Raw genomic sequence first — 16382 nt, forward strand, 5'->3', positions numbered from 1 at the left:
GGTTGGTAGAGGCCCTGCTGGAGGGTTACATATAAAAAATTGGCTGAAGGCTTAGCTTGGTTAAGCCTGGAAGATTGCGAAAGCAATACCCTTGGCTGCGCCTTGGTTCGGCTGATGGTGTGGACATGGTTGCCCTTTGTTAAACTTATGGCTATACATCATCCGACATAGCGCAAGGCAGCGCACCGACCACTGTGAGGAGCCGAGCTGTAGCCCCATTTATCCTCCTAGCGTGACGTCACACCAGCGAGCGCCCTCTCTCGGTAGTGCCGCAGCAGCGGTGCGCAAGGCTTCGCCTCCACCATCGATGCCGCGAGCTGGGGCCCCGTCTCTCGGTCTGGCGTGACGTCACACGGTCACGTGACGCGCAGCTGTGTAAGGAGGCGCCACGACCACTGATGGGCCGAAAGTGTAAGTAGTATTGCTTTCGCGATAAAAAAAAGAAAACATACCCTTAAAGAGTTAACCCTTTGAAGGTTTTTACCGTACATGTATGGCGGCGGTTTTCTGTCCCGCAAGGTCTTTGCCATACGGGTACGGTTTTGACCCTCCGTTTGGAATTGCGCGCCATAATGACGATGCGTGCTCATTGGGAGGAGTTGCCACCTCTTAGGACTTATAAGAAGCATTTGAAATTTGCGCTACCTTCTTGGGGAGATAAACAGAATTCTAGCTTCAGCGCGTCGCGCAGACTGCAGCAACACCCCTTTTGCGGTTTCAGTTTCGCTGCGTGATCACAACGGAGGTGCGCGAAACGTGATTTTTCTCTTTGTCGTCACTCTCTTGCAGGAGTGGCAGAAGTTGATTTCTATCTTGATTGGCACTGCTCTTAGCTTGTTTATCACCACCGCTCTCGAGGTATTCTCGTTCTCTGCGGCAACGCGCTCACACAAGAGGGTGCCTCAGACCTCTGCCCAAGGCAGCCGCACGCAGAGAAGATGTCATGTGCGCGCTAACACAACTCGTCGCTCCAAGAGGAGAACAGACACGCATTTTAGGTGTGCAGACTGCGATAAGGCACTGTGCTTAGCACCGTGTTTCAAGGAGAACCAAACTTTGAAATACTATTGAACATATTGCAGTTCTGAGTGATACTGACACCAAAATACTGTTCCCAATTTTTTTTTTTACTATTTATTCCCGACTTTATACATTTTGTACATTCAAGATCCGCAATAAAGTAATTTGACCACCTGGGAAAGTTTTTTTCAAACTAATTCGACCCTCAAAGGGTAAAAAAAAAAAACACCCCGAATGATGCCCTTACTGCACGATTCATAATGCCACTGCTGCTATCACGGTGCATGAACAGAGCAGTTATTGGAACTCGGTCGTCTACACATTTGGCAAATCCCACGTCGATGGGCACCTGGCACTCGAGAGAACTCACCATCTCTTTCTCCTCCCGTTCCCAGGGCGAGGGGCTGGCCACCTGGATGGCATCTCGGGGTATCCTGCATATGCATTGTTCATCCCCTTTAAATAGGCCTTTCACACCATCAAAAACAATTTTATAAAGGCAGTTACAGGACACCACTAAGTGAACATTCTGCCACAACATAGTCTAAAGCTGAGGAAGTTACAGCCAAGTTTTCACAAGTTTCATTGAGTGAGTGAATGGGGGCTTTGTTAAAAAATTCTCAAATTATGTACGACCCATGACACTATTAATGGGAACACTTATAATCAGTACTAATACCAATATAATGAATATTTGATCACTTTTATCACAAAGAAGTATGACACAATCAGTTGGTCATTCACTCATAAGCAAGAAATTAGTGTGTGGGCTTTTTATACACCGTTTTTTCATAGGCGCCACCATATTGCTACGCAGTGGCACCATCTATGAGCAGTCTGCATGCTGGCTTGGGCGAGCGGTCTGTTTTGCATGGCAGATATACGCTTGGCAGTAGTTTCTGGTGTTTGTTTTCGCACTCATGCGGTCTCTTTAAAATTACGTGGCGTCTTCTATGTGGAAAACGGTTCTGTGAGACGTACCAAAGTAGTTTAAGCCGGTATGGTCGGACTTTCTGCTGGCGTTAAGGCGGACAGAGCATGCAGCGCAACGTGTACGCACATGTTTGCACCTACAATCAGCCTTGGAGATCAATTGTGCATTTCTTAATGTTCCAAGTATTATCCTCTAGTTCTAAGCTGCGGTTTAAGAGCAATGAAATGTATGCGACGATCGTAATGGCATGGGAACTATTCTGCTACGATAGCCCTGAGCTCTGCTGTTATACTTTGATAAGCGATCAAACTGTTAGCTGCAGATTACATTGCATGACTACTTGGTTCAGTGTAAGAGGTTTCCACCCATGAATAAAATAGTTTTGGTTAGTAATAACAGCGCACCTTACAGTGTGAACTATACTTGTCGAGCAAAGCGACCATTTACAAACTGTGCGAGCATCCTAAGCAGTGGTAGGTGCTGGAGTAGACATCTCTATTCTATATAGTGTATGTTCCAAGAATGCGGCATCAATGTTTATAGATCTATAAACGTTGTGCGGTGTGACTAAGTGAGCTCATACTGTGACATTAGCACGTTTTTCTTTCTTTTATGAGAAAGAGGATGGTAACTGCATTTTCTTTTTTCGGTTGTTTTCGTTCTGTTCTCTATGACAGACTCACATGTATTACGGAAATTTTGTCCTCAAAAATGGCCATCGCTTTCTTATTATGCGATTCCTTTCATATATTATGGCTTTACAGGGCAAAAAGGCAATGTTGATGCACATAGCTTATATATGTATCGTGCTGGTTCACCAACCGCAGTGATCGCTGTGTTGAGCAGCGCCATTGGCCTCATGCAGGAAAGCTTGCGTAGACATATGGTAATTTGAAGCCTACTAGACTTGAAATGCGCGAGAATGATGCCGGTACATCCCAAATATTTGATAGCGACTGCCGCTTAGATGTTTCGTGGTTGCCTTAGGTTGGCCGTGCACGAGCATGCGCTCTTATGCTTTGTGTTTTACTCCCTACGCCAAGCGATCAGATAGTGAGCATATTCACCATTTCATGCTGGCTCTTCGTTGAATTGAAACCGATATACACAAAATAGTTCACAACACATACACACACTGCGGCTGCTGATGCGCGTCACATGTTTCTGCGTACTGTATAGTTACCGATGCACCGAAAGGCTTCCCTGACGACCTTATATGAACGGACATGTGTAAATTTCACAAAGTAAGATATAAATTATCTCCAAAACATTCCGCAGCACGTGACAGCAATACTTTCAAGCAGCGCCACGCTGGATCGCCCAAGCCAGAGAGGAGGAAAGGCTCGCTGCGCGCCCTTTCCTCCTCGGCCGTTGAACGGTCTATACCAGCAATAATTGATGGTAGAATATGGGAATGTGCATTCCCTTTAACAGTGGACTATACTGCACCTTTCCCATACAAAACTGCCAATGGAGGCATAGAACAGATGCCTGTCTATATGCACCAGGGGCACACTAAGCTAGTATGTGGTGACTGAGTTATCTTTTCTGTTTTTAAATCTTTTGCCACAATTCCCTCTCCATTTATCGTTGCAACAGCATTCCAACTGATATCACCCCTTCATTTACGCTTCATTTATTGTGGAGATGCTCGACTTTCACGCGTCCCCTGATACTTTCCTCACTTGGCTCTTGCGTCTCCTGTAATCCCGCTTCACCCTGTAGCTAAGTGCAGGAGGTGGTCGGTGTGGTTGCAGCATATTTCGCTCTTTACGACTGCACCATTTCTGTCTACTTCATTTTTTCCTGTGTTCATAGTTTTTTACGCGCAACTCTTCCTAACATAGTCATGCATCAACTTGCTTAGCAAGAAGTTCTTCTGCACTATATTACGAGAGATGGTGCGAGTGTAATGTTGCTAACGCCACCTCACGGAAGAGTTACTAGGGAACGATAATGAGTAGGCTCTTGCTCTTGCAGTTGGCGAGCGATGTGGACGTTTCACACGTCCACCAACCCACTTCTCCAGACCGTCCCGAGGGAGGCTTAAGAGCACGGCACCGGAATGAACAAACACGAACGTTCGAACACGCCACCGTTCACATGCCCCAAAAGAATATTCCCAATGTGGGGCTCTTGGGGCATCGGATGATAGTTTTGCTCAGTTCGAGACAAACTGAACCGAAGCGTAGGCCTAGCATGGATTCTGATTGCTAGCATCAGGGGCGTGCTTTCTTGAGCGAGGCAACAGTTGCTGTAGCGTGTTTGAACTTTTCAACATGCTAAGCCTTTTGCAAGTGTTTTTGATGAACATTCTTCGGTACGAGAGCCACATGGTCTGCATTCTGGGAGAGCGAGGCTTAGCGCCAGCAGAGCATTGGCAAGCCTGAAGCGAGTGAGTACGGAAGCCTCGGGGGTGGTCCTAGTTTCTTATGCAAATAGATCCTTCTATCGCTGACTCTGGAAGTCGCGGCTATGAGAGCTGGGTGGCCACGGGCCATGGGTGCAGCTACAGGCTGTCTGGTATTGCGGTCTGGCACTGGCCACTCCGACACCGTCTGGGACAGTGGGCACCGTCAATGCAGACACTGGAAGTTGTTACGTGCCCTCTAACGACATTCAGCTGCAAGAATTTTTTTAATTGGTTCATTAATAGCAGAGATAAATATTTCAGTGCGATGAATTCATGATTTCAGGAGACGAGGAGTGCCACTGCCGAGTGAGACACTCTCCCCACTTGCCCCGTCTAGCCTCCACAAGCGAAAGTCCTTCCCTGCGTGCTCCCATACTGGACCTTCAGGATCGTGTGATGCACAAGTCACGGGCCCCGCCTTTACTTTTCTTCTCGCTTTTTTGCGGCATGGCACACTTCCACTGATGACGTCGCGTGTGAGCTGTTGTGTTTGTTTTTTCACACAGAGCACGTTCTTGCACGCTGTGCACGAAAACACCCGACTAGCAGTATAAGCCAGTGCTACACAAACACTGAGGCAGACACAAGTGGATCAAAGAGCATGATCGCGCGCTGGAACACAGTAGAAGATGGCATAGTTTTGGTGGCAGCGCGTGCAACTGCACGATGTGAGAACAAGCAGACAAAACAAACACACACAGACATTCGGTTTGTGTATTTTATTATCTCTCTAAACTTAATTCGTGTATTGATGCAACAGATTGCACAAATAACAGATGTTGCCTTGAATAATTCGCTAAGTCATGAGTCAAGAGCAACGTTACAGCTAAGACAGATGTACGTAGACGCACTAGCACGTATATGTCATCCCTCTGGCTTGGAACGTGGCGCCCGTGAGGAGAAGGGCAAAAGCGTTCGGTTTGAAATTTCAGCTCTTCCCGCAGCATGTAGCGATGCAATATATAGCAGACACGATTATTAGTGCGCATTGTGTGTACGGCACTTGTCAACTCAAAATTATCAGACCAGGCGAGGAGCCCTTTAAGAGCTTTGCTGTAAAAATTTTCGAGGTGATTTTAGAGCTGTTTGATGTACACAATAATTCGTTATATGTGGTTCAATATATCCAGGTTCGACTTGTGGGGGTTCCACTCTACCTGCGGCTAGGGCTGAAGGCGAGCTCCGGATCTAGCCCCATGCAGTCGCTTTGTGTTACTCCCCAACCCGTAGCGCGGGAATCGCGGCTACGTCTGGTTCGAACGAATAAGGCAACCAGCGGCGTCAACTGTAAGAACGTTTATTGCTACCGGCAATAAAGAACAGAGGGACGTCCTCTCTGTAATAATAGTAACTAGGCTGGCCTCGTTGCCCGGGATAGTCAGGCAACGTGGTCACTCACGGGTTGCGGCAGGTACTCCAGTCCGGCAGGTTAGGGGTCCGGCCTCAGAGAGAGAGGGTCTCCCCTGGTCGCGCTGTTTTGTACCTTTTTACCTGGGCGAGGGGAATGTCCTCCTCGCCCGTCAGCTACCTGCCCGCGAGTCGGGGAGGAAGGGCGCGTGCGCGTCGCGAGAGCGAGGGAGAATCGGGAGAGGGCATAGTGCGCCTCTCCCCCGTCTATGCCGGCTCTCGACGCGACGGCGCGGGGGAAGATGGGCGCGTGTGCTCCCCACAGACTGCAGCCGTGTGGCAGCAAACCTTTTAAATTCGGAGCAAAACTGCGCGTGCACTGGTTAATTCAGACTGGAGGCAAGCCAAGGGCGACACTAGCCCATAATCGCATTGATAGTGATCGCGGTTTCATCCGCAGCACTTGCGGCAAACAATAGTTTCGTTCTGACTCAGTACGCACGTCGGTCGCACGCCTTCATAACTGCACAGTCGCCTTCCATGCTCGTGTCGATAGTGAATGTGGTTTCGTTCGCAGTGGTTGCCGTAGGCAGTAGTTTAGTCATTTTGAATTGGTGCGTGCCTTCAGAACCGCAAGGTTGCCTTCCATGATTGCGTCGATATTGGTTGCGGTTTCGTCTGCAGCGGTTGTGGCATACAGCTGATTCGATTTGACTTGATGCAAAGGTGTTGAGGATGAAGATCACTGGCTACATCGCAATAGACGGACAATCTGTTGGCGACCAGTTCACCGGCAAAAAAATAATAAGGATGTGCGCGTGATACTGAAAAGCTTGTCTCAGATGAAGGTGCGTGCCATAGCCGTGCTGCGAGAGCCAGTCAGTCACGAGACGATGATAACTGCAGCTTCTGCACTGCTTTTGTGAAGAATAGAAACAAAATTTGCTCATTCATCAGCAAATAAATGTGTGATGATGTAGTAAGCATTTGTTTATTATTTTTCTGATACCCTCAATAACTCATTATTCAGTTAATTTCTTTTATTCTCTTGAGATCTGAAGGTTTTACTGTACAACAATGCTAAAATCCCTGCAAAACGCCTCCGTTCCCAGATACACAATTTGCCCACATTGTATCTTCGTCGAGCGACTCTCTCCTTTTCGGTAATGCTGATAAATATGCTGGATTCACTCAATGGACATTATCAGACGAATTAGTTGCGTGACATGTGTGGTGGTGGTGGTCTAGCCAGTTTAAGATATGGAGCAATTTTTGGAGCAGGACAATTGTTTTGGAGCAATTTAGGAACAGCCACACTAGCATTTTGGGGTAGTTTTGGAGCAGAAAACTTTGTCTTTTTGGAACATTTGGAGTAGTACCGCAGTAATCTACAGCCATTTGGCAAAGCTTGTTATTACTGTGCAATGAGTAGGTGCTGCTCAACAATGAAGCAAGACACAAAGCCAACAGTGACCAATTAAGCTTGCCTTCCCACAGACAGTATACCAAGCATGGCATGTTGCAAACATTTTTATTTGGGTAGGCAAAGAACTTAATTTTGTAAGCAATTAAATGGAATTTTGTAGGGTAACGAGAACAAAGATGTGCACCTGGGCACAAGAGAGACATAAAATTACAAATCAGCTAGAACAATCCGCGACGCCATGTACAAGACAAAAAGTGACGGCAGATGTCTTATGTGCCTTTCAATTGACAGATGTGCTTTGATATGCCTTACCGTAATAGACAAAATGTGTATTACGCACAATAACAATGCTAGAAGCTCGACAAGAGACCATGCGTCTATGAACGGCACCAAGATGAGATGGCTCCATACAGTATGTTGCAAAGATGGTGATGGCGTTGGAAAACAGTGTTCGTACCATCCCGTACACTTGTTTTCGTTGTGACACAGTTTGTTGGCTTCCTGTGTGTCATGTGGCCTCGGCAAATTGATATAAGTCTATCTGACGTAAAATCGTAACTTTTGTCACCGATACATGACTGACCTTTCGAAGCACAATCTATTTGGCCTAAGGGTCAGGCCAGTGTGCCATTGCAAAAATTGGCTGTTGGCCGATGTGACCGGCAAGGTTTCCACAAGCCGTTGCGGAAAGCTTGCCGCTAATATGTTTGCACCAGTTGCACAAGGTATTTGAGGACACTATTCTTATCACCATAGACACCAGCAGGCTCATCATATCTATCTAGGTATGCGGCTTCTTGTTGGTTGATCCCTTATCATTGATACTGCATAGTTTGTTCAAAGACCGAAGCGTACAGGTTGACGCAGGAAATGAAATGCCATGTAGTCTTTGTCATCCTGGCCGCACACCACAGCGACTTGAAAATTGCCACCTTTCTTAACATAGTGAAGTCTTTCGTTTACAAGTTGCAGACCGAACTGATGTTCTGGCAGTGACGTGGCATTTGTGGCGAAAAGAAAATAGCAGTCAGTGGTCAGACGTCGTCAGAACCCCTGATTTTCTCTGGCAGCTGCAAGTCATTGTGAGTGATGACCAGGGAAGTCAATGTGGGCCATTGCAAAGGAGCTCCAAGCTGCAGAGTCGACTGTCAGGCTCGCTGTGCACAAGGACTTGAGGTATCATGCCTATGTCATGAGGAGGGGGCAATTCATGCCCGATAAAACTCTGGAGAATCGTCTGCTCCGGTCCACACGCTTGCAAAGCAGGCTGAAGAGACTTGAGGAGGCTGGAATGCTCTGGTTTTTTTCAGACGAAAAGAACTTTGACCAAGACCAAGAAGTTGGCCACTGTAACGACAGGTGGCTTTGCGCAAGCGCTGATGAGGTGCCTACAGTGATGCACATAACATTTCCAATGTCTGATGTGGTGTTAGTCGTCGTCAGCAATGACAGTGACATCATGCGGCCACACTTTCTACAGCGAAGCAGTTGGTCGGGATTTTTGTGTCCATCAGAGAGCGAGAGAGAGAGAAAAAAAAAAGAAAAGAAAGAAAATTCAACTGAAAAAAAAAAAAAAGTGCAGATCTCCTTTGTAATCAGGCATACAACACAGAGCTCAGTATTCATTTCAATAAAGAAAAGCACAAAACAGGCGTCAAAACCACATGATGGATGATAAGGAGACTGTGAACCCCCCCCCCCACCAATGCAAGGCGCGTTTTTTCTCCAAGCATGTGTTTCTCAGTAAAGATTACGGTTGCATAAGCTGCTCCAGTGGGAAAGTGGCAACAGCAGCACACGAATCAGGGAGTGAAGTCACCAAACTTCATATGTAAAAGGGAGACCTGCCTAGCAACTCATTCAGTTCATTGCAAGATTGCTATGGGTAGACTATGCAAAGTTAAGACTACCGAAGAGCAGCGTGAATACGATGAGCATCGAACAGTGTAAAATCGTAAAGCTCAATACAATAACGGTGTCATGCTAAGACTAGGCAGAACAATAAACATTTCCTATCCCTATCGACAGCATTTGAGTGGTTTTCTAACAGCTTCGCTGGTAATCCACTTTCGCAGGGTTGGGATGGCGAGCCAATGTTTTGCAGAAGGACTCCGCATTAATGCTGCCGCATACGTGGAAGTGCTTGCCACTGTTGTAAAGCCCTGGATAGGAGCCTGTTTCAAAAGGAAGACCTTGAGTCTTTCAGCAAGATTTGGCTCACGCTTACACCGCCTGCATTACCAAGGAGTGGCTGGCTGACAAATTCTACGACCACGTCACTCCCAACTTGTGGCCTCCTAGTTCTTCAGATTTATGTCCGCTCGACTACTATGCCTGGGGCATCGTTGAAAGTGAGGCCAACAAGCAGCCACATAATACAAAAGACTCACTGAAGGCCACCATTGCTGACTCAATGGCCAACATCCATAAGGACCACCCAATATGTGGATGCAGCCATTTCCAATGCCGAATTGAACCGGCTATTGCTGCGGATGGCAGATTCATTGAGTAATTGTGGAAAACTGTTAGAAAAGTATTTCCCAAAGTTTGGTGAAAATACGCCAATTTTGCTGGAGATATTCTCTGCCTGAAGCCAACATTGTGTTCTCAAATACCTCATGCACCCGGCATGAGCGGCTAACCGGCGATCGGTTCTGAGATCATGCATATGTGTTTTTAACAACCATTGAAGTCGGCACTGCTGCCATCGCACATAGAAGTTTGCAGATTGACAGAAAGTTCCGAACTGCAAATGCAAACACGTGAATCTGCGTGCATGTATGCGATACATTCTGTGTGCCTTTCAGTGGCTTTTGTCGCCGTTCCCTTTGTCGGCGTCTGGTACAGGAATTGTTTTGATCTTGACTCGAATGACACTTCTACCAAGACAGGCGTGCCTCATCATCAGATTGTGGTTTTTCCACGTAAAAACTCCAGAATTAAATTTTCTTTTGTCCCGAAAACAAATGAGCGCCGTGGTAAGGCTGTGTGCAATGCATCAACCACAGCAGAGCATTTCACGAAATATACGAAAAAAACCACCGCCACAAGCACTCAGTAGAGATGGCTAACCAGTGAAGCTGAAACATGCGGCCCCGGTATTTATCACTGGGTTAATCCTGACGACTCATTAAACGATGACTTGGTAGGCTGCTGGGTCCTCGGTACGCAGTTTCTGCTTGCACTCATATGCACGAGCGTGTTCTTGTGCCCGGGCTGCAGCATCCGCACAGTGTAAACGAGCTTGTTCCCTGTTCTGCTCACGGCGTTGGTGATCGAAAGTTGCCTGCTCCTCACGTGGCCTATCCATTTTGGAGCCGGAGAGAAACTGCTGCGCATGCTGTCGGGTACGACGGAGAGCAATTACATCGCTACTGGCACAGCCCAATCGCGCACTTCTCTTTCTCTCTCTCTCTCTTTTCGCGCATGTGCATGGGGATGCGCCGGATAAGTTTTCGGTGTACAGGCGACAGACAGACGAATCAGCTAGCACTATACAGCTTCGCTGTAAAATAGAGTACAGTAAAGCTTTATTAAACCGTAGATGCTTACACAGTAGTTTCGTTTTAAAAGAAGTAAAGTCAAATCCCCGTCTCAGCGGGTATTGAACATAATGTGCTTTACATTCGCATAAATCGTACCAGCTTATTGCATATGTATCGGCTAACAGGTAGTGTTTACACTATTCGTCGTGCAATCATGGTCAGCCCTGCAGAGCGTGCCACAGAGATAAGAATGGCCTCCAAGTGCAAATGCAGAGGGCACTTGGAAGGGTGAAACCACATCTACATCATTTTGGCGCCGTGCCAGAGAGCGTTGTCGCCTGTTTTGTGGTGTCGTGCAAGCTAGGACTCGTGTCATGCCAAAGTTCAGACAAAAAGTGGGTGCTCAGAAGAAAGAAACATTGGACATTGTTCATGCTTTCAAACGTGGCACAAGAAGTCGGCGCTGGCACGTGAGAGTGATCTACCGTTGACTACGGTGTGTGGCATTTGGAATGCGAAGGAGAAGTTGCTTGGCAGTGCCACTGCGACTACGAAAAGATGTTGGCTACGAGGTTTGACTTTTCGCCATTGTTGCCTCTGTTATGGCTGAAGTGCCGCCTAACGACAGTGACGGGGACGACACGGAAAGCGAAAACATGGGTGATTCAGGCCCAAAAGTGGGAGAAGCTTGGCGTTATATCAGCCGAGAAGCGTGGGCTGGCAGAAAAGCTGGCTTACAGCTTAAGGGGGGACACGACTCTTGATGCGAAAAAATTGAAAAAAAAAAAAAAATCGGTTTTTTGAAAATTACATTTTCAATATTTACAGCTACTATTCCTTTAATTCACCAAATTTCCCATCTTGCGGAAGAGTATTTTGCCGGAAATATCAATTTATAACATCACTGTGAGCTTAACCGCGCGCAAAAACAACCATTTTTATATAGCTGAATAAATGTACACTTGCCAACTTGGCGAGTGTATGTTTATTCAGTCATGTTCTTCTCTCGCCAGACGAGTTTTTGTCAAACCCTAGACTTCACCATTTTTATAGCAGCACGTAGTTCTTTTCCTACGCGCATGATCGCAGTCATCTTGGTGTCGATGGAAAGAGTACAGGGTGTCTACCAAGTTGACATTTCCAAATTACCTGAGTTTTCCAGGTTTTTCCTGAGTACCTTTGCAAAATTCCCTGAATGAGCCATAACTTTCTTTTAAGTCAAGACAGGCTGACACCATGTTGCCCGATGCTGTCACTCTCAAGTAAGCATATTGAAACAAAAAAAAATGACCTAATCCAGTTTGCATAGTAAGGAGTAATATCTATTTTATTTAAAAAGAAAACAGAAGGAAGGTGTTAGTAAAATGCACAGTGAAAGAAATGATAAAACCCATTCCAAATTGAGTCGAATATCTTCAAATACGAATGAAAAGGAGATGCATACATAAGTAAATATTTTTGAATATCAGCTACTTCTATCAACGGATAGCAAGCTCATCGGTATGAGGCCTGAGCTTTGGCACAACTAAGATCTCTCAGCAGCTGGAAAGTCAGCCTGAACTGTCCTGACATACTCTCGGCCCGTACACAACATCTCAGTGTTGAGTTTCACTGCTTTAAAGAGTTTATTTTTGTTTGGATGAAGGACACCTGCATCTCAGGGTCAGCCAATACTTTGTTTATTGAGCTCAAGCTCCTTCAAAGACGCAGCGGCACGCTTCCTTTCCCATTAATTTCTCAGTGCGTCGGTCCTTTCTGTTCTCCTCTTTCTGCCACGTGTTCACCCCATGGATCATTTGAAGCACCCTCTTGGTCAGTTGTACAGTCAACGTCAGATATTTCGGACTCCCTAGGCGCCGAAATAACATCCGAAAAATCGGGCACTCCGAAAAAAATGAATGCATGTCTTTAACTGCCCTTAGGGGCTAAAATTGCCATAAGCATGTCTGAAAAAGCTCTTAAAACCTGCCAGTACACTTATTAAGCATATCGGTGCTCGTACTGCGACAGGAGACGGGGGTGCACGCTTGTATGATTAAGGAATACATACTGTGTCCCACGACAATTGCCTCTTTCCACGCTTGTTATGTTTCACCGCGTAACACTGCTGCACTGAGGCAAAGCTCACTTTCGGAGACTGGCACTTGTGGGAGATATGGAGTTCTCCTCCGTACTCTTGGGACAAAGGAACGACAACACAGTAGTGCAAACAGTCACAAGGGCATTTATTGCACCTTTCATAGATCAATGCCTGCTAGCCGAGTTGCTATCCCCGAAACATGCCGATGGGCGCGCGACAAATCTAGAAGTCCGACTTACCGCGACCGCATTGCGAGCGAATATGTTCGCCCCATGCTGGATCCCAACGTCTGGTCGTTCGCGTGTACAGTCACGCGAATGGTGGCACGTTCGAAGGCGGCCACGCGAGACGGTCTCGCAGAAGCATGGTCGGCGCACGCGCGGGGGGGCACGTCCGCTCCCGCTCGCTTCCCGAACCCCAAAGAGACCAAGCGCCTTCCCTTTCGGCGCCCAAGTAACCCCGCAGCAGCGCGACAGTCGCGCCATCTCTCGCACCGCGCCTGTACCACTCCGACCGCCAGGCCACGCGAACCGTGCGGGAAAACAGCCTATCAGGGGATGCGCTATGCGGGAAAACATCAGGGGATGCGCGAGAGTCACGCATCCCCACACACTACACACTCGCTGTGCTCTGCGAGCTTGGAAGCCAATTGCGAGGATTACAAAGGCGGAGTCGGTGCCATTGCTGACAGTGGCGAATCCTTTCAATGAAAAACACGGCACCGCATGGCAAGAAGCTTAATATCGAACGTAGAAGTAGCTAGGCCTAACGTTGCCGCGGTGGTGGTTACAGCTGCCAGCAGATCTGCGTGCGAAAGTGCCGGTTCGAGATGGCGAGATAATCAAAATGGAGGCGGTGGTGGCTTTGATTAATGCCACTTCAGACCTGCGGCCAGGGCAATATACATTGACTATATCGAGTATGTGGTGGTGCCGCAAAGCTGTGCGAATTATCGGGCATGTCCGAAAAATCGGGCGTCCGGAAAATCGGTCGTTAACTACTCTGGCAATACTCCTGCCGACGACACGGCGTCAATGACGATTCATTGCGATACCTCTGTTGCTGGAGCCAGCATTGACACGACTTTCGTTCCCTTTCAATGAGGTTACAGCTCATTTTCCCTGATAGAAGCACAAATTCCCTGAGTTTTCCCTGAGTATTTCCAGACTATTCAAATTCTCTGAGAATTCCCGGTTTTCCCGCTTGGTAGACACCCTGGAGTAGCCTTTCTTCTTCAATTTCCCATCAAAAGTGACTTCACCGGCTTGCCGGCAACGTTGAATGCCAGGGATAAGAAAAACTCCAAACGTTCAATCCCAGTCGTCGACTAGTGCGTGTGACCAGAAACATGTGATGTGGTTGGCTGCGCGAGGTTCCCGTCACATGCTCCATTCTGCAGGCGACGCGACAGCGGGTCTCGTAGATTTGTGACAAATGCGCAACGATGCCCGATTCATCAGGGAAGTTCGCCACGAGGCACAAGTTTGGCAAAAAGAAGAAGCGATCAGCTTATAACTTTCAGAAGTGTTCCATTCCTTCGGAGAAGATTGAGAATAGTCCGCCGCCAACTGCAAGTGATGCTGAAGCCGCGGACGATGCCGAAGCAGGCCTAGCCAGCTTGTCAACGAGTGAAAGTGTTCCAGACAGCGGCCGCGCTCGGCGTGACACTGGAATGTTGCAGCGTGCGGATTTACTGCAGAGGGAGATGAATCCTCAAAAAAATTTCAAGTTCTTGCTTCAACGCCAGCAACACAGCGGACATTGGATTTCCTCACTCGCGCCGGTGGCGTTGCGACCGCACCAGTCGACGAGCGAATGGGAATATGGCCGCACCATAAAGATCGTTATCATGTGCGCGTGCTGTGGAGATGTGGCGTTGGCGTGGAGCTTGCCCTGCGTGAGCGGCAACCTTACCATGCGCGTGATTCAAGCCACTGGGAATCGTCGAACAGCGCTAAACAATGCTTTTGCCACATTTGGATAGCTGTAGTCAGAGCGACTACATTCCTGGTGGCTTTTAGCCCCTTTCACTGTAAAATATTGCAAAGATTCTTTTTGCACTTTTGATTAAAAGGGAATTTATTTCTTTTTTCTCGTTTTCTCAAGACATCGATTTTTGACTTTTTGCTGATTCGCGGCAGTGATATCTCTACCTTCAAGGCAGGTAGAGCCATAATTTTTGTTGTCGCTCGTAGCTGAGTGTGCAAAGTACACAATGGTAAGAACAAATTTTGGAATTTATGCTCTGCAATTTTTCAGTTCTGCTTTAGATTAGACAGTAGGGAACCCACATTTGGAACAGTGAAGATTGAAGTGCTATAGAGTTACTAATACTAGTTATATCAAAAAGGTATTCCTACTATTGTGTTCCTTATGTTTTCTAGTACCTAGACATGTGGCAATATGAATTTTTGTAGCGCAGTTATTTTTATATTGTTTCTGCAAATGATGAACAATTAATTTCATTTCAAATGGCCTATTAGAAAAAGAATTACACGTTTTAAAAGTTTCATTATTATTGATGAAAAAATGAATGTTATATCAATAGCAGCGTCCCCCCAGAAAAAGACTGTCGTCACGTTGCTAGTGCGGAGAGAAAGCGAATGTCCTTGGCAGCTTTTCAAGCAGCTGCAAAGCGGGGGCAGCAAGGAGATCCCCATCCAGATTATTCCCCTGGGGTCTTCCGAGCTATTGGCTATGACAATATCATGCATCCAGGAGACTAAAATGCTTTTTTCACAATGTGACTAGCTTTTTCCACTTCTCAAAACACTTTTTTTTTGGTTATCAGCTACTTTCCAGGAGGCATACTTACTTGCCTAATGATCCAATTTGAATAATTTTTGCTTTATCTGATAGCTAGGCTCCCATGGAGAGCAATAAGTCTAAAATACCATATTTCTGCACCTTGAAACATTGAAATTTTGAGGAAGTTAAAAAAAATATCGCATGGAAGGTTACAACTTTTGTAACTTTGGATAGAACAGAGTTAGATACTTGAGACAATGCTTATTGCACTGCTTGAGCATTCAGGGATATGTTCACATAACTTTTACATTTCTTACTGCAAAACATTTTCTGCCAATCACCCCGAAACATGGGAACAGGAAAAATTGTATAAAATATTTTTCTTATTATCTAGAGAAAAACTAATTACATATTTGCATCAAGCACATTAAATTATATATTACCCACAAATTTCCTTCCTCTAGCAGCAATATCAATAATGGTATTGCTCGAGGCCCAGGTCCCCTCTCAACTGAGTGTGAGGCCACTGTCGTCGCTGCTAGGCTGCTGTAGTATCAAGCGAAAATAATAGACTTTTGTTGCGCGATGTGAATAAATACTGCATGTTTGAATAAATACTGCTGTTGAATAAATACTGCACTCTCTCTGAGTTCCGTTTTTGACAGGTAAGTGGCCAATCTCTCGCTGCTTCGGTTAAGCAGTGCTACCGTTTAATATGTACTTTCTCTGAGCTCCGGCCAACTGCGGTTTAATGAGGTCTCACTGTGGTAGATAATCGAGTTGCAAAGTGAATGACCGTAGTTACTCGCATAATGATTGCACTAGCGTAATGATCGCACCCCTGAATTTTGTTGTCAAAATTCACTCTTTTTTATTTCCCATGTAATGATCGCACCCCGAACTTGCCGCAGCAATATGTTGTGTGCCAA

The 16382-nt window shown here is 46.5% G+C and overlaps 1 protein-coding gene across 4 annotated transcripts in view; it reads right to left on the minus strand.

Annotated features, from left to right (window-relative positions):
- Positions 1 to 16382, minus strand: part of cno (adherens junction formation factor afadin) — a 151050-nt gene that overhangs the window by 11735 nt on the left and 122933 nt on the right. For all 4 annotated transcript variants that reach the window (XM_050174694.3, XM_055068500.2, XM_055068502.2 and 1 more), the window contains exon 20: positions 1391 to 1454. In XM_050174694.3, coding sequence (XP_050030651.1) covers positions 1391 to 1454 — 64 coding nt within the window. The remainder of the gene's footprint in view (positions 1 to 1390; positions 1455 to 16382) is intronic.

The sequence above is a fragment of the Dermacentor andersoni genome, chromosome 9, assembly GCF_023375885.2.
Source record: "Dermacentor andersoni chromosome 9, qqDerAnde1_hic_scaffold, whole genome shotgun sequence".
In the NCBI taxonomy this organism is placed as follows: Eukaryota; Metazoa; Arthropoda; class Arachnida; order Ixodida; family Ixodidae; genus Dermacentor; species Dermacentor andersoni.